The sequence below is a fragment of the Schistocerca americana genome, chromosome 2, assembly GCF_021461395.2.
Source record: "Schistocerca americana isolate TAMUIC-IGC-003095 chromosome 2, iqSchAmer2.1, whole genome shotgun sequence".
Classification (NCBI taxonomy): Eukaryota; Metazoa; Arthropoda; class Insecta; order Orthoptera; family Acrididae; genus Schistocerca; species Schistocerca americana.
Genome location: NC_060120.1, coordinates 687835709 through 687862846, shown reverse-complemented (window position 1 = coordinate 687862846; position 27138 = coordinate 687835709). Strand labels below are relative to the sequence as shown.

General features: G+C 40.5%; 1 protein-coding gene across 3 annotated transcripts in view; it reads right to left on the bottom strand.

Moving 5' to 3' along the window:
• Positions 1 to 27138, bottom strand: part of LOC124592760 (major facilitator superfamily domain-containing protein 1-like) — a 123303-nt gene that overhangs the window by 84737 nt on the left and 11428 nt on the right. For all 3 annotated transcript variants that reach the window (XM_047131868.1, XM_047131869.1, XM_047131867.1), the window contains exon 4: positions 20253 to 20378. In XM_047131868.1, the coding sequence (XP_046987824.1) occupies positions 20253 to 20378 (126 nt within the window). The remainder of the gene's footprint in view (positions 1 to 20252; positions 20379 to 27138) is intronic.

Genomic DNA, 27138 nt, shown 5'->3' with positions numbered 1-27138 from the left:
CGCGAGCTATCTGCCGGACATCTATCATGTTGGAAGTAAATCACCATTCTGTCATGCAGTGAAACATCTTGTAGTAACATCGGTAGAACATTACGTAGGAAATCAGCATACACTGCACTATTTAGATTGCCATAGATAAAATGGGGGCCAATTATCCTTCCTCCCATAATGCCACACCATACATTAACCCACCAAGGTCACTGATGTTCCACTTGTCGCAAGCATTGTGGATTTTCCGTTGCCCAATAGTGCGTGTTATGTCGGTTTACGTTACTGCTGTTGGTGAATGACGCTTCGTCGCTAAATAGAACGCGTTCAAAAAATCTGTCATCGGCCCGTAATTTCTCTTGTGCCTAGTGGCAGGACTGTACATGACATTCAAAGTCATCGCCATGCAATTCCTGGTGCATAGAAATATTGTAAGGGTGCAATCAATGTTGATGTAGCATTCTCAACACCCACGTTTTTGAGATTCCCGATTCTCACGCAATTTGTCTGCGACTGAAGTGTGGATTAGCTGCGACAGCAGCTAAAACACCTACTTGGGCATCATCATTTGTTGCAGGTCATGGTTGACATTTCACATGGGGCTGAACACTTCCTGTTTCCTTAAATAACGCAACTATCCGGCAAACGGTCTGGACACTTGGATGATGTCATCCAGGATACCGAGCAGCATACATAACACACGCCCGTTGGGCATTTTGATCACAATAGCCATACAGAAACCAGATGGCAGTTATAAGAGTCGAGGGGCATGAAAGGGAAGCAGTGGTTGGGAAGGGAGTGAGAGGGGGTTGTAGCCTCTCCCCGATGTTATTCAATCTGTATATTTAGCAAGCAGTGAAGGAAACAAAACAAAAATTCAGAATAGGTATTAAAATCCATGGAGAAGAAATAAAAACTTTGAGGTTGGCCAATGACATTGTAATTCTGTCAGAGACCGCAAAGGACTTGGAAGAGCAGTTGAACGGAATGGATAGTGTCTTGAAAGGAGAATATAAGATGAACATCAACAAAAGCAAAACGAGGATAATGGAATGTAGTCGAATTAAGTCGGGTGATGCTGAGGCAATTAGATTAGGAAATGAGACACTTAAAGTATTAAAGGAGTTTTGCTATTTGGGGAGCACAATAACTGATGATGGTCGAAATAGAGAGGAAATAAAATGTAGACTGGCAATGGCAAGGAAAGCGTTTCTGAAGAAGAGAAATTTGTTAACATCGAGTATAGATTTAAGTGTCAGAAAGTCGTTTCTGAAAGTATTTGTTTGGAGTGTCGCCATGTATGGAAGTGAAACATGGACACATGGACGATAAATAGTTTGGACAAGAAGAGAATAGAAGCTTTTGAAATGTGGTGCTACAGAAGAATGCTGAAGATTCAATGGGTAGATCACATTAACTAATGAGGAGGTATTGAATAGGATTGGGGAGAAGAGGAGTTTGTGTCACAACGTGACTAGAAGCAGGAATCGGTTGGTAGGACACATTCTGAGGCATCAAGGGATCACCAATTTAGTATTGGAGGGCAGCGTGGGGGGTAAAAATCGTAGAGGGAGACCAAGAGATGAATACACTAAGCAAATTCAGAATGCTGTAGGTTGCAGTAGGTACTGGGAGATGATGAAGCATGCACAGGATAAAGTAGTATGGAGAGCTGCATCAAACCAGTCTCAGGACTGAAGACCACAACAACAACAACAACAACAACAGCCATACATAAACACGATATCGACCTTTTCCACAATTGGTAAACGGTCCATTTTAACATGGGTAATGTATCATGAAGCAAATACCGCCTGCACTGGCGGAATGTTACATGATACCACGTACTTATATGTTTGTGATTATTACAGCGCCAATCTATCACAAAGCGAAAAAAGTGGTCCAACTACAACATTAATATTTCTTTATGTACTATACGAATATGTAATAAAAAATGTAAAAAAATGGGGGTTCCTACTTAAAAAAACGCAGTTGGTATATGTTTGACCTATGGCAGTGCCATCTAGTGGGCCAACCATAGCACCATCTGGTTTTCCCCTTCAAGCTAGACGAGTTTCATTCTTTGTAGTTTTTTCATTTGATGCTTATTTTGTGATATATTTGGCCCGGTCACTATCAATGGACCACCTTGTATTACACTGTGTGTGTGTGTGTGTGTGTGTGTGTGTGTGTGAGAGAGAGAGAGAGAGAGAGAGAGAGAGAGAGAGAGAGAGATGATCTGTTTGTTTCTGTGCAGTTTGCATCACTTTAATTTATGTTTTAATTTTGTGATTCAGTTTGTACATGATGTTCGTGTCATATCCATTATCATGAGCAAATTGTTTATCTGTAGTCATTTTTGTAGTTGTCTTCACTGACTAGAGTTTCTTTCAGTCTGTGAAGCACATATTGGAAGGCGATTTGTTAGTGTATTATTGGGTGGTTTGAGTTTTTGAGTATGCCTGTGCTGCTGCTGCTGCTTTTCTTATTTTTTATCTTGGGTTTTCGTATCTGTGGAAGATACATTAGCATATTTGTTTTTCATTGTTTTTCTGACATGTTCTAAATCCTGGAGGACCTCCTCACTATGATCAACTGCAACAAAAAGTATATTTAATCTAATCTAATCTAATACATGCGGAAAGTTGATGTTAGTTTTGTGTTTGCAAGCCCAAGGAATTTAATTTTTTGTAATTTTCAATTTTCTATGGTAAATTTATATTTTGGTTAAACATATATATATATATATATATATATATAAAAAAAACAAAGATGAGGTGACTTACCGAACAAAAGCGCTGGCAGGTCGATAGACACACAAACAAACACAAACATACACACAAAACTCAAGCTTTCACAACAAACTGTTGCCTCATCAGGAAAGAGGGAAGGAGAGGGGAAGACGAAAGGAAGTGGGTTTTAAGGGAGAGGGTAAGGAGTCATTCCAATCCCGGGAGCGGAAAGACTTACCTTAGGGGGAAAAAAGGACAGGTATACACTCGCACACACGCACATATCCATCCACACATACGGACACAAGCAGACATATTTAAAGACAAAGAGTTTGGGCAGAGATGTCAGTCGGGGCAGAAGTGTAGAGGCAAAGAAGTTGTTGAAAGACAGGTGAGGTATGAGTGGCGGCAACTTGAAATTAGCGGAGATTGAGGCCTGGCGGATGACGAGAAGAGAGGATATACTGAAGGGCAAGTTCCCATCTCCGGAGTTCGGATAGGTTGGTGTTGGTGGGAAGTATCCAGATAACCCGGACGGTGTAACACTGTGCCAAGATGTGCTGGCTGTGCACCAAGGCATGTTTAGCCACAGGGTGATCCTCATTACCAACAAACACTGTCTGCCTGTGTCCATTCATGCGAATGGACAGTTTGTTGCTGGTCATTCCCACATAGAATGCATCATAGTGTAGGCAGGTCAGTTGGTAAATCACGTGGGTGCTTTCACACGTGGCTCTGCCTCTGATTGTGTACACCTTCCGGGTTACAGGACTGGAGTAGGTGGTGGTGGGAGGGTGCATGGGACAGGTTTTGCATCGGGGGCGGTTACAAGGATAGGAGCCAGAGGGTAGGGAAGGTGGTTTGGGGATTTCATAGGGATGAACTAACAGGTTATGAAGGTTAGGTGGACGGCGGAAAGACACTCTTGGCGGAGTGGGGAGGATTTCATGAAGGATGGATCTCATTTCAGGGCAGGATTTGAGGAAGTCGTATCCCTGCTGGAGAGCCACATTCAGAGTCTGGTCCAGTCCCGGAAAGTATCCTGTCACAAGTGGGGCACTTTTGTGGTTCTTCTGTGGGGGATTCTGGGTTTGAGGGGACGAGGAAGTGGCTCTGGTTATTTGCTTCTGTACCAGGTCGGGAGGGTAGTTGCGGGATGCGAAAGCTGTTTTCAGGTTGTTGGTGTAATGATTCAGGGATTCCGGACTGGAGCAGATTCGTTTGCCACGAAGACCTAGGCTGTAGGGAAGGGACCGTTTGATGTGGAATGGGTGGCAGCTGTCATAATGGAGGTACTGTTGCTTGTTGGTGGGTTTGATGTGGACGGACGTGTGAAGTTGGCCATTGGACAGGTGGAGGTCAACGTCAAGGAAAGTGGCATGGGATTTGGAGTAGGACCAGGTGAAACTGATGGAACCAAAGGAGTTGAGGTTGGAGAGGAAATTCTGGAGTTCTTCTTCACTGTGAGTCCAGATCATAAAGATGTCATCAATAAATCTGTACCAAACTTTGGGTTGGCAGACTTGGGTAACCAAGAAGGCTTCCTCTAAGCGACCCATGAATAGGTTGGCGTACGAGGAGGCCATCCTGGTGCCCATGGCTGTTCCCTTTAATTGTTGGTATGTCTGGCCCTCAAAAGTGAAGAAGTTGTGGGTCAGGATGAAGCTGGCTAAGGTGATGAGGACGTGTGGACGCGATGGAGCATTTCCTTTCACGCCGATCACCTGCCACCCTACCTAAAACCTCTTTCCTCATCACCTTAGCCAGCTTCATCCTGACCCACAACTTCTTCACTTTTGAGGGCCAGACATACCAACAATTAAAGGGAACAGCCATGGGCACCAGGATGGCCCCCTCGTACGCCAACCTATTCATGGGTCGCTTAGAGGAAGCCTTCTTGGTTACCCAAGTCTGCCAACCCAAAGTTTGGTACAGATTTATTGATGACATCTTTATGATCTGGACTCACAGTGAAGAAGAACTCCAGAATTTCCTCTCCAACCTCAACTCCTTTGGTTCCATCAGTTTCACCTGGTCCTACTCCAAATCCCATGCCACTTTCCTTGACGTTGACCTCCACCTGTCCAATGGCCAACTTCACACGTCCGTCCACATCAAACCCACCAACAAGCAACAGTACCTCCATTATGACAGCTGCCACCCATTCCACATCAAACGGTCCCTTCCCTACAGCCTAGGTCTTCGTGGCAAACGAATCTGCTCCAGTCCGGAATCCCTGAATCATTACACCAACAACCTGAAAACAGCTTTCGCATCCCGCAACTACCCTCCCGACCTGGTACAGAAGCAAATAACCAGAGCCACTTCCTCGTCCCCTCAAACCCAGAATCCCCCACAGAAGAACCACAAAAGTGCCCCACTTGTGACAGGATACTTTCCGGGACTGGACCAGACTCTGAATGTGGCTCTCCAGCAGGGATACGACTTCCTCAAATCCTGCCCTGAAATGAGATCCATCCTTCATGAAATCCTCCCCACTCCGCCAAGAGTGTCTTTCCGCCGTCCACCTAACCTTCGTAACCTGTTAGTTCATCCCTATGAAATCCCCAAACCACCTTCCCTACCCTCTGGCTCCTATCCCTGTAACCGCCCCCGATGCAAAACCTGTCCCATGCACCCTCCCACCACCACCTACTCCAGTCCTGTAACCCGGAAGGTGTACACGATCAGAGGCAGAGCCACGTGTGAAAGCACCCACGTGATTTACCAACTGACCTGCCTACACTGTGATGCATTCTATGTGGGAATGACCAGCAACAAACTGTCCATTCGCATGAATGGACACAGGCAGACAGTGTTTGTTGGTAATGAGGATCACCCTGTGGCTAAACATGCCTTGGTGCACAGCCAGCACATCTTGGCACAGTGTTACACTGTCCGGGTTATCTGGATACTTCCCACCAACACCAACCTATCCGAACTCCGGAGATGGGAACTTGCCCTTCAGTATATCCTCTCTTCTCGTCATCCGCCAGGCCTCAATCTCCGCTAATTTCAAGTTGCCGCCACTCATACCTCACCTGTCTTTCAACAACTTCTTTGCCTCTACACTTCTGCCCCGACTGACATCTCTGCCCAAACTCTTTGTCTTTAAATATGTCTGCTTGTGTCTGTATGTGTGGATGGATATGTGCGTGTGTGCGAGTGTATACCTGTCCTTTTTTCCCCCTAAGGTAAGTCTTTCCGCTCCCGGGATTGGAATGACTCCTTACCCTCTCCCTTAAAACCCACTTCCTTTCGTCTTCCCCTCTCCTTCCCTCTTTCCTGATGAGGCAACAGTTTGTTGCGAAAGCTTGAATTTTGTGTGTGTGTTTGTGTGTCTATCGACCTGCCAGCGCTTTTGTTCGGTAAGTCACCTCACCTTTGTTTTTATATATAATTTTTCCCACGTGGAATGTTTCCTTCCATTATATATATATATATATATATATAATGTGTGTGTGCCCCCCCCCCCCCCCCCCAGCTAAGTAATGTGTATGCACTTATGAAATTTGTGACTGGCCTGACTGGAATGTCCTGCTTACGGGATTTGTAGTAGGCTGTTTTAGAGCAGCTGCCTTGGAGTTTTTATGTTTTAGACATATCAATTTCTGGATTTTGAATGTGTGTCACATGTTTTTTTTAGAAGTATCTGCATGTTTTTCTGGTATCTTTGTATCAGGTCCCTGGTTAACTTTCCTATGGTATCCTCTAGAAATTTTAAGCTTTTGTATTTGTATTCTTCCTCTTTCATTATTACCATAGTGTTGTCCTAGCCTACTTTTGTGATGTGAGCCCCACTGTTTCCCAGTGTATTCAATATTCTATCATGTATTTTTTTCTTCTTCACTTCTTGTTCCTGACAATACTTTTTTTTCATTTTATGTTATTAAATATCTAATTTCTTCTGCAACTCTTTTGTCAGACCTGCAATGGGGTCAAACTTACTGCTCCTTTCTTGCCATTTTATTACATATTCATTTTCTGTGATAAGATTCTCCAGTCTTGTGTGTAATGTCAAGGTTTAGAGTCCTAACGAAATACCCACAGAATGCCTATTTTGAGATGAAGGCAAAGAGATTTTGCAATAGTAGAAACACTATCATCGCTACCACCAAATTTAAGTTGCTGGTAAATGTGATACCTCATGGTTCTTAAAAAGTATTAAAATTCATTCAACAATTTCCCAGATTTAACATTACGACAGTGGTGAAGCAGATATGTCAAAATGGTCAATTTTGTAGATACTGCATTAATTACACTAAACCCTTGATGTGTTTGCAAACATTTTATTTAGGTCCTTTTTCTAACAGATCGAGATGTATATTATTAAGCTCAGCAAACATAAATGGAATGTGTGGTATTTTTGCCTTCTGTTTCTATCTAAAACTGGTTTGTTTGGTTTAAAAAAAAAAAAAAAAAAAAAAAGCTGCAGAAAATGTCGTTCGAACCCCCCCCCCCCCTTTCTCAATCTCAATCTCTCTCTTCTCTCTCTCTCTCTCTCTCTCTCTCTCTCTCTCACTCTCACTCTCACTCTCACTCTCACTCTCACTCTCACTCTCACTCTATCTCTCTCTCTCTCTCTCACACACACACACACACACACACACACACACACACACACACACACACACTCTCACTCTCTCTCTTACACACACACACACACATACACACACACACACACACAAATGTCTCTCACACATAACAAAATAATAGTAACCATAAGAGTCTTAACACATCCACTCATAAATTTTTGAGGTAATAATATTTTATATATTAAGTTCTCTATGGTTGAAGACGACAAGCTGCGAAAGCCCTAACGCAAAAAAGGAAGACACAGAAACCACAACACGTGTGAACAGGATATACCCTATAAAAAGTTTTGCTTATTTTCAAATTTGTGAATAATTTACTTCACAAGTGAAATTCTATAGAACATATAGTACAAAGCAATGTTTCCCGTTATTTACATCTACATCCATACTCTGCAGACCACCGTGAAGTGCAAGGCAGATGGTACATCCTATTGTAGCAGTTATTAACATTTCTTCCTGTTCCATTCACAATTGGAGCGCAGGAAGAATGGTTTTTGGAATGCCTCTGTATTGCATACTGTAATTATTTTAATCTTATCCTCACAATCCTGATGTGCGCAATACATAGGGAACATATTCCCAGTGTCATCATTTAAAGCCAGTTCTTGAAACTTTATTTAGTAGACTTTATTGGAATAGTTTATGCCTATCTTCAAAAGTCTGCTAGTTCAGTTTCTTCAGTATCTCCGTGACTCTCCCTCATATATCAAATAAACCTGTGACCATTCATGCTGCCCTTGTCTGTATATGTTCAATATCCCTTGTTAATCCTATTTGGTAAGGGTCCCACACACTTGACTAATATTCTAGAACCAGCCACACGAATGATTTGTAAACAATCTCCTTTTGTAGACTGGTTGCACTTCCCCAGTATTATATGAACAAATCAAAGTCTACTACCTGCTTTACCCATGGCTGAGCCTATGTGATCATTCCATTTCATATCTCTGGAAATACTCTCAGGAATTTGTATGACTTGGTCAATCGCAGTAGTGGCTCACTGATACTATAGTCATAGGATACAACATTTTTTGTTTTGTTTTCTGAAGTATATAATTTTATATTTCTGAACATTTTAAGCAACTTTGAAATCTTATCAAGATCTGACTGAACACATTCTTTCAGATAGATAGTACTTTATTATAGATAACTGCATCACTTGCAAATAGTCTTTGGTTACTATTAATACTGTCTGCAAGATCATTAATATGTAACATGAATAGCAAGGGTCTCAACACATTTCCCTGGGGTACACCCGAAGTTACTTCTACATTTGTCAATAACTCTCCACCCAAGCTACCATGCTGCATCCCCCTACCAAAAAGTTCTCAATCCAGTCATGAATTTCACTTCCTGCCCCATATGAACATATTTTTGACAATAAGCATAGGTGAGGCAAATGCTTTTCAGAAGTCAAAGAATACTGCATCTACCAGCCTACCTTGATCCAAAGCTTTGAGTACGTCATGTGAGAAAAGTGTGAGTTGGGTTTCACATGATCAGTGTTTTGGGAATCTATCTTCGTTGGCAAGGGAGATGTCATTCAGTTCGAGATACCTCATTATGTTTGAGTGTTTGAGAGAGAATATGTTCTAAGATTCTACAACAAATCGATGTCAAGGATATTGGATATTTAACGGAGGAAAAAAAAAAAAACAAAAACAAAAAAAACTCACTGATGTTGTTGTAGCTCCTGCAAAACATGTCTGGATAGAAATGGAGAAAGAATTGTTTGCTCAAGGTGGAACCTGTCAAAAATCATATACACAAAAATCTGCAGAAAACCCACCAGAACCCACAAGGCACCCTTCTGGAAGCTGAACTCCACCTGTCCAGAGGCTCCGCAAAAATCTCTGCCCACATCAAACTCATTAACCACATACCTGTACTACAATAGTAGCTATCCCTTTTACACACAGATCTTTCCCACAGAGTCAGGCCACCTGTTGACTGCACATCTGCAGTGACAATAAATCCCTGCCTTCACAGACAGGTACTAGCTCCCAAACCTAGTTTGCACAGAGATTTTCCATGCCATACCCACAAATCGCCCTAATCCTCCAACCGTCCCCCAGGAGCCAGCTGTAAAGGAGTACCCTTCTCCTCCACCAAAAAATCACACAACACCATCTCAGACTGTAACACCTGAACCGTGTGCTTTGTCTGAGTTTCACCTGCTTAGCATTCCACCCACAGTTGTTCCCCCCACTTCCAAAGTGGCATTTTGTTACCCACCTGACCTGTCCTTATACTGAACCTACTTTCAGCCTCTTGACAAATGAGTGGTACCTCTGTGGAAGGCCTATGGAGACCCAAGCAGCACATCCTACTCCAGCCTTGTCACAGCATTCTTCCATCCTATCAAAGACCAGACCACCACTGAAAGTTGTGACCATATACTAGCTTTGCGGTAACTTCTGAATAGCATTTTATGCAGGCACAATCACCAACTAGCTGTTCATCTGAATAACTTGCAGCAAGAAGAGTTGACCATCCAGTGTCAGAGAGCATATTCAGCCTGAATGGTTGCTTCACAACCTATGGCACATGAATCCTTCCCCCAAATACCAGCTCCTCTGAATTACATAGACAGGAACTGTCCATGACATGTCCTTCTATCCCATAATACTCCTGGCTTCAATGCCTGATAGCCCCTGCCAGATACACCTACTTCCACCTCTGGCCAATGACACCAACTTCATTCATCCCGAACTCGCACCCTTCACTCTACAGCCTATCTCTACCTTTACTGTATCTACACCTCCCACTCCAGTCTCCATATCATTGTGCACAGTCCCTTGTGGCTGCAGGCAGAAAAAACTCACTAATGTCTCATTCCTATCCCAAGCACCTGCTGCCTGTCCCTCCTAAATACCTGTCAGCCTTACAGAACCCTCCCACTCCTCATTGCATCCTTTCTCCCCATGTCCGCTCCAACCTGACACAACCATTAATCCTAATTGAGCTGTTGTATCAGCACATTAAGTCACTTACGACAAGGTGGCCATAAAGAGAGAGAGAGAGAGAGAGAGAGAGAGAGAGAGAGAGAGAGAGAGCTCTGAAACACGAGTTGTCCAAAAGCTGAATAGGTTCTCCAATCTTATTTTATGTGCCTATCACATCTCAGCACTACAATTATTCGATAAGTTCTTATACTCCTTTCATTATTTATGACACAACCAGAGATTGTCCAGAGTTTCAAAGCGAAGATTAATTAGGCACAGCTGACATCAATAGGTGAAAAAAATACAACTGAAGCCAAATGCATAGCTTTCAAAGATGATATAGAGAAGGCGGCAGAGGAATAACAATGCAAAAGACAAGGCCCAGTGTGATAACAAATGAAAGTTTAAATTTAACTGATGAAAAGAGAAAATAAAACAGGCAAAAGAAAATGCAGATGTCTAATAAAGAAGAAATGAGACTGTCAGAAGGCAAAAGTGGCAAATTTGGAATGTATAGAGGAAAAACGGAAAGCTGTAGAAGCATGCATGACTTCAGGAAAGGTAGATGCCATGTGTGGTACAACCAAAGAAACCTTCGGAGAAAAGAGAAGCATTTGTTTGAACACCAAGGTTCAGGTGGCTTGTGAACACTGAGTACTGAGCAAAGAATGGAATGCTGAAAGACAGAAGGAATAAGTAGAAGGGTTATTTGTAACACACAAACTTGAAGGCAATATGATGGAAAGAGAAGAGAAAGTGGGTGAAATTGAGATGGGGGATGCAATACTGTGAGAAGAGCCTGACAGGCCACTAAAAGACTTGAGTCGAAACAAGTCACCTGAAGTAAGCAATATTCCCTGAGAATTATTGGGATCCTTGTGAGAGCCCACTATGATGAAACTGTTACATGTGGTATGCAGAATATGAGGCAAGAGACCTACTCTCAGACTGCAAAAAGAACGTAAGAATTCCGATACTAAAGACGTCAGATGTTGAGAAGTGTGAATATTAACAAACCATCAGTTTTATACATAATGGACATTAAATACAGGCACAAATTCTTTAGTGAAGTATGAAAAGACTGGTAGATGTGGACCACGGAAGATCAGTTTTGGGTCCAGAGAAATAAAGTAACACACAAGGCAATATGTCTTGGAACACAGACTGATGAAAGGCAAATCTAGGTTTACAACATTTATAGATTTAGAGAGTTGCTTTTGACAATGCTGATTGCAATACACACTTTCAAAGTCTGAAGGTAGCAGGGATAAAATATAGGGAGCAAAAGGTTATTTACAACTTGTACAGAAACCAGACTGCAGTTCTAAGAGTCAAAGGACATAAAGAGAAGCCACAGCTGACAAGGGAGGGAAACAGGGTTGTAGAATGTAATCAATGTTATTCAATTTGTACATTGAGCAAGCAGTAAAGAAAACCGAGGAGAAATTTGGGAAATGAATTAAAGTTCAGAAAAAAGAAATATATGTGCTCCTCTTCAGCAGTATCTGTTATAATCAATTACAATGGTTTTTCCATCTTAAGCTTACTGTAGTTCCAGAATATGGGAGAACCAATAGTAGTCACAGTTATCATAAGATGGAAATACCTAAAATAATTGAAAAACTTTATTATTTGTCAATGACACTGTAATACTGGCAAAGGTGGCAAGGGCTTCGAAGAGCAACTGAATGAAATGGAGAGCAGTTGAATGGAATGGATACTGTCCTGAAAGGAGCTTATGGGTTGAATATAAGCAAAAGCAAAACACAGGTAATTTAGTATTATCGAATTAATTTTAGCAGTGTGGAAAAAATTAGATCAGGAAACAAAATATTGAAAGTAGTACATAAGTTTTGCTATTTAGGCAGCAAAAAACTTTTGATGAGTGAAGAATATAGTACAGAAAATGCAAATAGACAATAGCATGAGAAGCATTTCTGAAAAAGGGAAATTTGTTAACACTGAATATAAATTTGTGTGTTAGGGAGTCTTCTCTAAAAAGGTATTTGGCTGGTGAACAGTCTTGCACAGTTGTGAAATGTAGGATTATAAACAATACCAGCAATAAGAGAACAGAAGTTTTCAAAATTTAGTGCTACAGTAGAATATTGAATATAAGATGGGTAGATAGCATAATCAATGTACAGGTGCTGAATCGAGTTAGTGACAAAAGATCTCTATGGAATAACTTGACTAACTGATAGGCTTGATTGATAGGACACATCCTGAGACATCAAGGAATAGTTAATTTGGTAATGGAGACAAATGTGGAGAGGGTAAAAATTGTAGAGGGTGGTCAAGGCTCAACTGAAGTAAGCAGGTTCAAATAGATGCTGGCTGCTGCTGTTATACAGAGATGTAGAGAGTTGCTCTGGACAGACTAGGAGGGAAAACAGCATCAAACATCAAACCCATCTTCCAACTGAGGACAGCAAAATCTTATTGATTCTAATAGTTCATCAAGTTAATCGCTTATCACTTTACCAAAATGTACAGTCTTTATATGAAAAATAATTCACTAGTGACATAAACCAAAACCACTTATTGTAATAAAGAAAACAATGGCTTGTAGATCATCATCCGATGTTTCCACACAAATACTGTTCAATATAAACTTTATTTTGCCACAATATGCACCTGATGATATCAGGTCAAGTGCAAATTTTGCATCAACATAATAAAATTAATAGAACACTATATGGAAAATCTTTTCTCAGCAAAACTCCAGCAACAACTTCTAAGCAGAACTAGACCCTACTGTAATCAGCAGCCTGATTCAACGAAGGTGAGTAGATTACTGCCTTTATTAATTGAAATCTGCTATAATAGTTGATAACATCATTTGACAAATGAACTTTCGACCAACCTTCGAACACCATTAATACATTCAAGTCAGGCCACAGTGACCGCTATGGTCTCCAGGAAGTCATAAACTTTTTAAACTTGTTTGTGTGGCTCCAGCTTATCAGGTGAAGATGAAAGGCAAATTACCATCTGTTTCAGAAATACTATCATCAGTTTCAAAATCACCATTGTCAAGTTCAGAACAAGGTTCTTCAAGCAGCCCAAGAATCTTTTGACCAGTCAAACTTCCCCCATTTTACAATAAACTTTTGTGATTAAAAATACTACAGAAGGGTATTGCAATAACAAATGTCTGGGAACTGATCACACCTCTATAATACGTTTCTCAAGTTACATACCACTTTGTGGAACCAGGAACACGCATCTAGTGGCTCTCCGAAGTATTACAGTAGCTAACAACTGATATCAAGCAATTACTGCTCGAAATAATGCATCGTGAAATAACACTCACGAAAGCCAAGCTTGGAAAATCTTTGAGCACTGACTGTTAAGGAAATCACACCACGCCTATAGTTTCTACGGATAGCAACCAGAATGTGTTGTTTGAATCCTGGGCTACTGCTTTGCTTTTGAGTCCTTGCTGTAATTTACTTCACGGGAAAGAGACATGAAGAGCTCCACATTTGCACTCTTACTGCATATCAGCTATCAACATGAATTTCACATTGCTTTACATCCATAAAGGTCACAAAATAGATAACAAAATCATGAACTTAATGTTCAATATGTATGATTATCTGGAGCTTTGTAATTAAAAAAAAAAAACAGTCAAAATTCACTTGTCACATGATATTATAGACTGTTTTACTCACTGATATGACAGACCGTTTCACTTACAAAAGGTATGTAAATTATTCACTTTAATTCTAAAGATTCAACACCAATCACAACTGTGGCCACAAATGTTTATTTATATATCCATCTATCTATTGCAGAATTTGTTAAAGGCCACCTTCTAAATACTATGAGCTGCACTGTATATGTTTAATAGCCAAACTAGTACTTGGATGTACAACCCACCATCTATGACATCTGATACCAGGGTATATACGTGAACAAAAAACAAATTCCCAAGGTTTTTCCCGGATCTCCTGGTTAAAAATACAATTTCTCCCAGGTGAAAATACACTTATTCCATGTTAAGTGACAGTATACCTTCACTCGGAACTGCAAAACTTATCAATCATTTGAATGGTTATGGTTTTATACAGCGGCTTAGAATTTTACAGCACTTTGGAAAACAAAACTCTGGGGAAAAAAACACATTTTGGAAAGTTCTTTGATATGCAGCAACATGTACACTGCTTATTTTCGTATTATGAAAGCATAAATTCGAATTCCACCAAACACTGCATGTTACTTTCCGAAGCATTGAAATAGAGATTGTGATGTGCTTTGGTAAGCCAGTCATAGCTCATGTCACGTAATCTCGCCAGCCGATGACAGAGGATACTCAGAGGACAGGACACATGATGTATTCATCAATAGCAACATCACTGTTAAGTAGTGCAAACACACAAACAGGAAAAGTTAATGGTTTAAATTAATATACACAGTGTTGCTACAAGAAAAGAAAAGCTTTTATATACAATATTTGTCTCGAAGATTGATAAGCTACAAGAGAAGCTAAGCTTTCACATATAGCATTGATCTTTTTTGTGTGTTTTACACTTTAATATACATCACACAAATGTGCCAGTAAAATGTTTAATACCGACATACATCTCTGATCTTTTGGGCTCAAAATTCTTCTAAATGGCTTGTCATCAAAGAGTTGATTTTTTAAATGAGAGCCAAACACTCTGTGATTTAAGAAATTAATCGTGCATTCTCGCATGAAGTTCACACTGCGTAAAAGGAAATTTACTTTGAAAATAACGCTATTCAAACCACAATTCACAATATTTTCCCGCAATCTGTTACAAACAGATTTGTTATAGCAGTTGCCAGAGAGCGCCAGATAAGAGGCGTCACCACGCTTGCACAGCTACGATGATGTAGAAAGCCCATATGTTTGTATGTGTAAAACATTAAAAGATATTACATTATGTCATAAAAGAAACAAGACATCAGAGGATACTCCAAGAGCACTGGAATTTCGTGAACCATACTGAAATGAATAATTCGCCTTAAAGTGCACATTCTTATGACCAGATTCCCAACGAAGAAGGCCTCGACCTGATATTAAGCTTTTCAGTGTGGTTTTCGGGATGTAAATTTTCTTGGTGTACCAGTACTGTATTATCTCATGTTTGGTTCTTTATTATTGCATAATGCCATACATACTAGAAGATGAAAATGAGCACCTGAAATGCAGTGAACAGTTGAAACTAGCCAATAGTGTGGAATTAAACACTTCGTTTCAAATAGATTGGCTGCCTCAGCGGAAAAGATAAACAAAAGCCAAATTTCTTTAGCAAAGCGACAAAAATAGCTTCATTGTGTCTGCAAGGCAATTAATGCTTGACTGTCAGAAAGGTGGAAATAAAATCAAATCTGAAACTATAACATATTTTAGCCTTCCATAATTGTGTGAATTTATTTTAATTCACTTGATAGCTCCCAGGCACAGAAATCACTTATTTTTCATTTGATGTGAGAGCAGTAAAGAAAGAGAAGGAAACAGCAGAAACTGAACATAAACAAGGATAATGTGGAGACTCCCCCCAACTCAGACTGCTCAGTGCATCAGCCCCAGATCTACGATATTTCAATCTTCGAACTGGGGCAGTACTGTATGGTTGCGTTGTGGCCCCCTCCCTCGAATGTTTGAGATAGGACATCAAAAACGTAAAAACAAAAAAAAGACTTTTTAAAAATAGTTCATTTTGTAGCACACATCTTTCTGACGAGTCTGACGCATAAAACATATAACTTCGAGGAACTGTAAGATGTGTTATTTGGTCTTAAGTCTGCCAAAGTGCAGTGTCACGCCTCTTCACACAGCATTCTTCTACCACACGTCAGTGTATTTCGCACTGTAGAACTCAAATGTGTACATTTTATAATAGATGCTATCAAACTATATTCAGAACAGCGGAAATTAAAGTGTTCTGTGGTGCCTCTCCTGCTCCCAGTCGGCCGGTTTTACGTCCTGCCCTCTCAAAAAAATACCTCACAATTAATACTGGATGGGATTATTTGTAACCGGAAGAACAAGAACTCTTCATAAAATTTGGACTCTTTATTGGCTAATAGCTAATAACTGTTCTGTGCAACACAAAATTAAATATAGGATACATAAAACCAGTAAGGACAAGAGACAAGCAAGACAGTACACATTTCTCCTTAGGTTTTAGCATTTTTTTCTCTCTAATCTTGCCACAGCTTTACATGGCATGCTTTCCTTTCTGTGGAAGGATCTATTACCTCATCAAAGTTCGCCAAACGTTTTGCTACAAGAAAAATCAAAATGTTGTTGTGCAATACTGAAAAAGCTGTTACTACAAATAGAACCCAAGACTGGTGTGGTTTCTCGGACTGATTACGTCTATTTTGTCACTGTCTGCTAGATAAAAGAAAATACGACTTTCTAATATTGCAGCAATTGTATCACACACCACATAAGCAAGACTGTTTTGGTAATAATGGTCATTTTTATAATTCGCGAAGTACCAATATGAAATGCCTATTTGGCCTACTACAAGCAAAAAGCTATATGTTAGGAAATAGTTTCACATTTCATCCATATGCTCCGGTTTCTCAAGCATGAGATCGAAAAATAGTAACACAAAATTTTTGTATAAATTTGGAATCACCATATTCTTCCATAATTTGTGTGATGTCCTCATTTCTTCTCCTTCCTCGTTCTAATAAACATTCTTATCATCACTAATTCTGTAACTATTCCTACCATTCTCAAAACTCATTCTCCAGTTAACTCTGCTAACCCTGCCAGAATCACCGGTTTATTTATCCAGCGATTATTCGCCGGTTAGGCATTATTACGTGTTCACACAATGTGTTTTCTACTCCAATCCCAGAAACGAACTTAAGCAGCTGTACAACTTGCCCTTTCTAGTGTAGCGATCTGGTCAAAAATTTTCTGTCAAAGTTTCATTTTCTTGGGTACACCAAGAAGATAATACGTAACCTTTCTTACCTGTTATTCCTGTTGGTCGTTTATTTCCATTCTGGTAGTCTGAATCTATGAACTTCGCTAGTAATTATAACAATGCTGATCATTCGCATGCCCAATCAATCACATAAACAAACAGCAGTTGGCATTCAGCCATTTGGCTTTATTCCACTCAGTTCATATAGCTCTGTCCCTTTTTATATGCAGGAAAGTTTATTTCCAGATGCAACGAGGATTCCCATGGCAGACACATCACGTACGCTATGCAAGCATTCAAAAAATCAACTAATGATTCATCTCTGTAGCCAGAAGTGGGAAAAGGCACTACTCATACACAACTCACCTGCGCATGCGCCCGCTCAAGGCTGCTTAAATGAATCTAACGTAAACAGTTGTGACGTTACCCTCATCGGAGGTAATTTGTTGCTGTGGTTTTTTTATATATATATATATATATATATATATATATATATATATATATATATATATATATATATATATATATATATGGTGCATTTCCTTTGCAATTGAAGTTTTATTCTCCCATTCATGTTGTGTTGCTGCAGTATTATTCTGCAGGAGCAGAATGCAGTAATATCCCTTGTTAGAGTACCAGTTCTTACCGGTCAAAATTACAAAAAATTAACTGAAAACTGAAAGAATGAAAAATTCCAGGGTCTTTCCCAGGTCTACCTGTTGTCCCGGGTTGTATACACCTGGCATACAGATGACAACGCACAATTATGCTGATAAAGCGAAACATAATGACCACTGTCCACTGCGGCATTAGATGCTGCCTGATGGCATTGTTGGCAAGTGATGTGGTAGGAAAAGAATGTAAGCAGAGCAGACGTGGCAGGGGATCACATTAGCAGGGTGCAAATGGGGAAATCCACTGAGATAAGTGACTTGGAGAAAGGGCAGATTATTATTACACAGAATCTGTGACTAAACATCTCAAAAACGATGAAGCAGGTCAAATGTTCACGTGCTATTGTCATGAGCATCCACGGAGAGAGGTAGAAGGATAGTGAAACTACCACTAAGCACTACATGGTTGGATGTCCAAGACTCTTCACAGAATGTGGAGTTCGGAAACTTGTCTGTTCTGTAAAGCAGGGCAGATAGCAACATGTGGCATCTCTGCCAAAAGAGCACAATGCTGGTGCACGCACAAGTGTTTCAGAGCACACCATCCATTGCACATTGTTGAACATGGAGACCACCACTATGTTTTCACATGTTGACCCAACAACATCATCAAGTATGATTACAGTTGCCACGGGACCATTGGGATTCGACCATCGATCAATGGAAACGTGTCAGCTCTTTGAGTGAACCACATTTTTGCTACACCAGGTTGATGGTTATCTCCACAAACGTCGTGATTGAGGTGAACAGCAACTCGAAATGTGAATTGCACCATAGACGCAGGCTGCTGGGAGCAGTATTATGCTTGGGAGGCAGTCTCGTGTGCTTGAATGGATTTGTGGTAGTAATCGAAGACATGCCAACAGCTGCGAACCATCTGCTTCTTCTCATGCTTGATGTCTTCCTCAAAGCCAATGTCATCTTTCGGCAGTATAACTGTCCGTGTCTCACAGTCAGAACCATACTACAGTGGTTGGAGTAGCATTACAGTAAAGCCACGCTGATGTCGCGGTGACTAAATTTGCCTGATGTAAATCCTATGAAACCCATCTGGATCACTATAGGGCGCAGTCACCGCATAACACAGACTCAATAATGTACTTTGTTTCAAAGATGGACAAACAAGCTACGAAGCAGGTGGTCAATGGTTTGGTTCATCAGTGTATATGTACATCAATATCTACAACATGACAATTATATACAAGACCATGGCCATGGGCGACCACCTGCCCTATGTTCATACGGCATACCTAAGTATCCTATGTCTACCTATATTTTGAGCTGTTGTTTTTTTTTTTTTACTGTGTTACAGTGACAACTACTGTATCAATAATGGATGATATTTGGATGAAATAAATAAATAAACAGAAGAAACATAAGTCTACATACTTCATATATCTCGATACTAATGACCTGCATCTCAGTCATAAATTCTTTGTGACATTCAACTAGATGATCATCTAGAAAGAAAACAACCATGTGGATACCTAGAACCCAATTACAACCATTTCTATGTTAATATGTTGGGATATGAAATCTATCTTACTTACTGTAAGCTGGGACGGATTTCACGTCCAAACATACTAACAAAAGACATGGCTCTAATTGCACTCTACATTTTCAAATGGTTTTTTGCTGTCTAGATGAACATAAAGTTGAACATCAAAAAAGATTCATAACTGCCACATATTTCATTGATACAGACGTACACATTGTAAATAGACTTACATTTTTGCTGTTATGTGTACAATTGTTATGTGGCAGATATTGATAGACATACAATTGTTGGTTGTTCAAACAATGGAAAATCCAGGATGGAATGTAACAATTTAATGGAAAGGATACGAGCTATTCACCATATATTGGAGATTCTGAGTTGCAGAAAGGCACAACAAAAAGACTGTTGGATAGATAGCTTTCGACCAACAAGGCCCCCCCCCCCCCCCCCCCCACACACACACACACACACACACACACACACACACACAGTCTCTGGCAGCAGGAGCCAGACTCAATTGTTTGTTGTACTGACTATTAGATGCCACAGACGATTGAATATACTCCTGAATACCAGTTTGGCTATTACGCATGAAGCTCATGGTGTTTAGAACATGACCTTTACCAAATATTTACAAGCTCTGGTGTGCCAAGCATTCAATATTTTTACTGTCGTATTCTTTGCAAGGCATGGATAACATGTGAAACATTCAAAGCATTTCATTTGAATGTCAGTTTTTTCCAGCTTGCCACAGTGCTTTCACATACTCCAATAAATTCTGCATGAATATTGTTAACTGGTTGAATCACTATTTAAATATAACAGACACAATAGGAAAACTTCCAGAATTTACAAAATAAAGGTTTAGTACACTGTGAGTATGAAGGCAATGGTACATACCCAAACACAAATCGACCTACTTCCATTAGCCAAAAAGCATTTACAACACCACCAAGTGCAAACAACAGCTGTCCAAACACCACAAGTGCCGCATAAATGACTGTTCCAAGACGAATTCCAAATACTCTGAAACAAAAAGTTCTTAAGTTACTTCTCAAGCAACAATTAAGACTTGTCACAAGGAAGGAGTGCAATTTAATTAACACTCTAGAACAAAATATGTAATGTCATTGATGTGTATGTTGATTTGAATACTGTAGTATTGTCCAAATGTGCACAGAATTCCTGTTGTCGTCCAATAATTATTCAACCACTTATAAGTTCAATGTGCAATCTGGATCTTAGCACCATTTGGAATTTTCCTGTGTCATTAAAAGTATTGCAAGAGTTAAAAATCATGATAAGTGCCAAAAAAGAAATTAGAAATGAACACAGAAAAATAAATTAGGGAATGAATGTCAGACAATGACCACATCCCCATCGCCCCCCCCCCCCCCCCCCCCTCCAACCCGTTAATAGTTTTGATGAGGAAAAGGGGAAATTACTTTTCTGTGCATAGTCACAATACGTGCTTTTACATATAACACTTAACACCTGAAACCGCATAAAATAGTTCACTTATATACTAATGAATGTTTGAAAATCTTTAAACTTGCTACTAAATAATTATGATGTATATATGCAGACTGAAGTGATGAATGAAAATTTGTACCAAGGCCAGGACTCGAACCTGAGTCTCCTGCTCACTAGGAAGATGCACTGACGACTATGCCACCCCAGCACAGTGTCTTTGCACAACTGCACAAACTACCCTTGCACGCCTCCCTCATCAATCCAAAATCCCAACCACACCTCGACCCACGTGGTATTTCCCCAAACCTCTGGCAGCACTGCAAGGGCTCTCCAACTGTATTGGAATAGCTCCTCAGCATTGAACAAAATTGGGAATCCTGCCTGAAACCCAGGCATAGGTGCTTTAACCAGCAAGTGTGCCGAGATGTGAATGATAATTTGGATTGAGGAGGGATGTGTAGTGGTTAGTGCATCTGCCTAGTGAGCACAGGAGACCTGGATTTGAATCCTAGCCTTGGTACAAATTTTCATTCATCGCTTCAATCTGCATCTGACGTCATAGATGTGCGAGACTTTGGAACCGTATAGTTTCATTTAACTGAAGAGCACCTACGCCTGGGTTTCAGGCAGGATCCCCCCTTTTGTTTGATGCTGAGGTGCTATTCCAATGCGCTGGAGACCTCTACAATGCTGCTTGAGCTTAGGAGTAATACTAAGAGGGCACAGGCATGAATGGGAACCTGAACTGAGGAGGGAGGCAAACTATGGTAGTCCATGCAGCTTTGCAAAGCCACTGTGTCAGGGTGGCATAGTGGTTAGCACACTTCCAAGCGAGCAGGAGACCCAAGTTCATATTCCAGCATCGGTGCAAATTTTCATTCATCACTTCAGTCTGCATACATTCATACATCACAGATTTTCGAGACTTGAAAGGTCAATAGAACCGTACAGTTTCATCTGCTATGAACAAAGGTTTCTCTAAAATGCACTGTGCAAACATTTGTATGAGTGGTACTCTATGGCAGCCAGCACAAGTTTAATGTAAAGCTCACACAAACACTGCAGAGGGCCAAAATAATAACTGAAACCACAGGAATAAAATTAAATTTGGATGGAGAAATACTAGCTATGGTGCTCCCAAGGTTCATTAGTTGGTGCACTTCTCCCCTTAATCTACATAAAGACAATCGAGGTCTCTTAAAAGGCTGTGATGTTGCTGATGATGCCCATTTAACATACAGCATAACTCTGAATCTTACAAATATATATGCTATGAAATTCAGAAAAATAATGAGTAGCTGGTATAAGAAGTAGATATCAATGAGAGCACACTCGATGAAACTAGTGAGAACTTTTTAGGCATACAGATGGATAACAAACTGAGGTGGCACCAGCAAATGGATTTTTAAACAAAAAAGTTCAGTCTACTTGTTTTTCCCTTAAGAATCTCTCTAACTGTGCTGACTTATACACTGGATTGACAGCATATTTTGTAGGTTCTGATTTGATACTGTCCTATGGCATAATCCCCTGAAGCAAAGCAGATAATGTCAAACAGTATTTACTTTACAGTAGCATACAGTAAAAATATTGTGTAATGTCAGTCACCTAAAATGCTGAAGAAGCCCATTCTGTGCTCCTGGAATTATTAAACCCACATGCCAATACATTTACACCCTAATGGTGTTTGTTGTTAACAATACTAGTGAATATCAGGTGAACTCTGAAGGTCCCAGCTACAATACTAGAAGTAAAAATAACCTTCATACAGATTTCCTGTCCTTACATTGGGCTGACAGTAGAGCTCTATATTCCAGAGCTAAAGAATTTAAGCAGGAAGAAAACTGGAAATCCTCAGATACACTATAATATAGTAAATGGACTGTGTTACTAGCCACTCCAATAAGTTTCCAAAATATTTGTGTTTAGAGTGTACCTGGCAATTAATATTTAATATAAACAACACAGAAACAACTGACAGCATTCTGAAATTAGTGCTGTCACATAAACGAATGGTACAACGTACACTGCAGTGGCAGACATCAAGGGGCAGCAACAAACACATATACATATGGCGGTAATAGCATGTACACAAGGTATAAAAGGGCAGTGCATTGGCAGAGTTGTCATTTGTACTCAGCTGATACATGAGAAAAGGTTTCAGACATGATTATGGCTGTACAGTGGGAATTAACAAACTCTGATCACAGAATGGTAGTTGGAGCTAGATCCAAGGGACATTCCATTTCTGAAATCATTGGGGAATTCAATATTTTGAGGTCCACTGTGTCAAGAGTGTGGAGTGTGCTGAGAATACCAAACTTCAAGCATTACCTCTCACCACAGACAACACAGTAGCTGACGACCTTCACTTAATGATCAAGAGCAGTAGCTTTTGCGAAGAGGTGGCTGTGCTAACAGACAAGCAAAACTGCATGAAATAACCACAGAAATCAATACCCGTTAGGACACTGCAGCAAAATTTGACATTAACATTGGTGGTGGAGTGTTTGTGTCTGTCAGTAGTGGTTTATCTTGTAGTGAAGTCGAAGTAGATACTCCGTGCGAATTGGTATGGGTGGAGGTTATACTTAACAGCCGAACTAAGTTAATAATTGGCTCCTTTTACCGACCCCCAGATTCCGATGATATAGTTGCTGAACAGTTCAGAGAAAATTTGAGTCTCGTAACAAATAAATACCCCACTCATACGGTTATAGTTGGTGGGGACTTCAACCTTCCCTCGATATGTTGGCAAAAATACTTGTTCAAAACCGGTGGTAGGCAGAAAACATCTTCCGAGATTGTCCTAAATGCTTTCTCCGAAAATTATTTCGAGCAGTTAGTCCACGAACCCATACGAATTGGAAATGGTTGCGAAAACACACTTTACCTCTTAGCCGCAAACAATCCAGAGCTAATAGAGAGCATCATGACTGATACAGGGATTAGTGATCACAAGGTCGTTGTAGCTAGGCTCAATACCGTTTCTTCCAAATCCACCAGAAAGAAATGCAAAATAATTTTATTTAAAAAAGCGGACAAAGTGTCACTGGAAGCCTTCCTAAGAGACACTCTCCATTTCTTCCGAACTGACTATGCAAATGTAGATGAGATGTGGCTCAAATTCGAAGATATAGTAGCAACAGCAATTGAGAGATTCATACCTCATAAATTGGTAAGAGATGTAACTGATCCCCCATGGTACACAAAACAGGTCCGAACGCTGTTGCAGAGACAACGGAAAAAGCATGCGAAGTTCAGAAGAACGCAAAATCCCAAAGATTGGCTAAAATTTACAGACACGCTAAATTTGGCACGGAGTTCAATGCGAGATGCCTTTAATAGGTTCCACAACGAAACATTGTCTCGAAATTTGGTAGAAAATCCATAGAAATTCTCGTCGTATGTAAAGTACACAAGCGGCAAGACGCAGTCAATACCTTCGCTGCGCAGTGCCAATGGTATTGTTACCGACAACTGTGCCGCTAAAGCGGAGTTACTGAGTGCAGTTTTCCGAAATTCCTTCACCAGGGATAACGAATGGAATATTCCAGAATTTGAAACATGAACAGCTGCTAGCATGAGTTTCTTAGAAGTAGATACCTTAGGGGTTGCGAAGCAACTCAAATCGCTTGATATGGGCAAGTCTTCAGGTCCAGATTGTATACCAATTAGGTTCCTTTCAGATTATGCTGATACAATAGCTCCCTACTTAGCAATCATATACAACTGCTCGCTCACCTATAGATCTGTACCAACAGATTGGAAAATTGCACAGGTCGCACCAGTGTTTAAGAAGGGTAGTAGGAGTAATCCATCGAACTACAGACCTATATTATTGGCGTCGGTTTGCAGTAGGGTTTTGGAGCATATACTGTATTCAAACATTATGAATCACCTCGAAGGGAACGATCTATTGATACGTAATCAGCACGGTTTCAGAAAACATCGTTCTTGTGCAACGCAGCTAGCTCTTTATTCGCATGAAGTAATTGCCGCTATCGACAGGGGATCTCAAGTTGATTCAGTATTTCTAGATTTCCTGAAAGCTTTTGACACCGTTCCTCACAAGCAACTTCTAATCCAGCTGTGGGCTTATGGGGTATCGTCTCAGTTGTGTGACTGGATTCGTGATTTCCTGTCAGGAAGGTCGCAGTTCGTAGTAATAGACGGCAAACTGAAGTGATATCAGGTGTTCCCCAGGGAAGCGTCCTGGGACCTCTGCTGTTCCTGATCTATATAAATGACCTGGGTGACAATCTGAGCAGTTCTCTTAGGTTGTTCACAGATGATGCTGTAATTTACCGTCTAGTAAGGTCATCTGAAGACCAGTATCAGTTGCAAAGCGATTTAGAAAAGATTGCTGTATGGTGTGGCAGGTGGCAGTTGACGCTAAATAACGAAAAGTGTGAGGTGATCCACATGAGTTCCAAAAGAAATCTGTTGGAATTCGATTACTCGATAAATAGTACAATTCTCAAGGCTGTCAATTCAACTAAGTACCTGGGTGTTAAAATTACGAACAACTTCAGTTGGAAAGACCACATAGATAATATTGTGGGGAAGGCGAGCCAAAGGTTGCGTTTCATTGGCAGGACACTTAGAAGATGCAACAAGTCCACTAAAGAGACAGCTTACACTACACTCGTTCGTGCTCTGTTAGAATATTGCTGCGCGGTGTGGGATCCTTACCAGGTGGGATTGACGGAGGACATCGAAAGGGTGCAAAAAAGGGCAGCTCGTTTTGTATTATCAGGTAATAGGGGAGAGAGTGTGGCAGATATGATATGCAAGTGGGGATGGAAGTGATTAAAGCAAAGACGTTTTCCGTCGCGGCGAGATCTATTTACGAAATTTCAGTCACCAACTTACTTTTCCGAATGCGAAAATATTTTGTTGCGCCCAACCTACATAGGTAGGAATGATCATCAAAATAAAATAAGAGAAATCAGAGCTCGAACAGAAAGGTTTAGGTGTTCACTTTTCCCGCGCGCTGTTCGGGAGTGGAATGGTAGAGAGATAGTATGATTGTGGTTCGATGAACCCTCTGCCAAGCACTTAAATGTGAAGTGCAGAGTTATCATGTAGATGTAGATTTAGCAGACAACTAATGCGAGGGCATTTGCTAACAGCACGACATCACTTGCAGCACCCCCGCTAGGCTCCTGACCATATCGATTGGAACCTAGACTGCTGGAAAACTGTGGCCTGCTCAGATGAGTCCCGATTTCACTTGGTAAGAGCTGATGGTAGGGTTCGCGTGTGATGCACACACAACAAAGTCATGGGCCCAAGTTGTCAACAAGGCACTGTTCAAGTTTGGTGGCGGCTCCATAATGGTGTGAGCTGTGTTTACAGCTCCATAATGGTGTGGGCTGTGTTTACATGGAATGGACTGGATCCTCTGGTTCAATGCTACTTAGAGACCACTTGCACCCATTCACGGACTTCATGCTCCCAACCAATGATGGACTTTTATGGATGACAAAGCGTCACATCACAGGGCCGCAATTGTTTGCAACTGGTTCGAAGAACATTCTCAACAATTCGAGCAAATGATTTGGCCACCCAAATTATCTGACATGAATCCCACCAAACATTTAAGGGACAGAATCAAGATGTAAGTTCGTGTACAAAATCCTGCACTGGCAACACTTTCGGAATAATGGATGGGTTAATATTTCTGCCTGGGACTTCCAGCGACTTGCTAAGTTCACATGTTACTTCAGGTTGCTACACTACATTGGGCAAAAGGAGGTCCAACATGATAGGAGGCATCCCATGACTTTTGTCACCTGAGTGTAGTATACCAAAACAATAGCAGGGCAGTGGGAGAAAAAAGAGAAGTAGTTCTTTTTTTAATTAGCTTCTTTTCTATAAATATACTTATCACCTTGATTTATAATGGATCAAAAGAAAATCTTAGTTCCCATGGTTAACAATGTCAGTAGCTTAGTGATAGTTTTAATAGGTTCATTACTGCACAGAATAAGCTTAAAATGGCTTCCTTTCCTGGTAATAAATAATTTTTCTTATTCCATATTCTTGAAGGTTCTCCTTCATAATGAGAGTTACAGAACATATGAAGTAGATCTGGGAGAGAGTGAAGGGTTAAGCAGGTAAATTTCCATTACCGTAGTAATCTACAGGGTGTTACAAAAAGGTACGGCCAAACTTTCAGGAAACATTCCTCACACACAAATAAAGAAAAGATGTTATGTGGACATGTGTCCGGAAACGCAGCAGTGTTTGGAGGAGCAAAGTGTTCCTGATGATTGGAAAAAAGTACAGGTCATTCCCCATTTTCAAG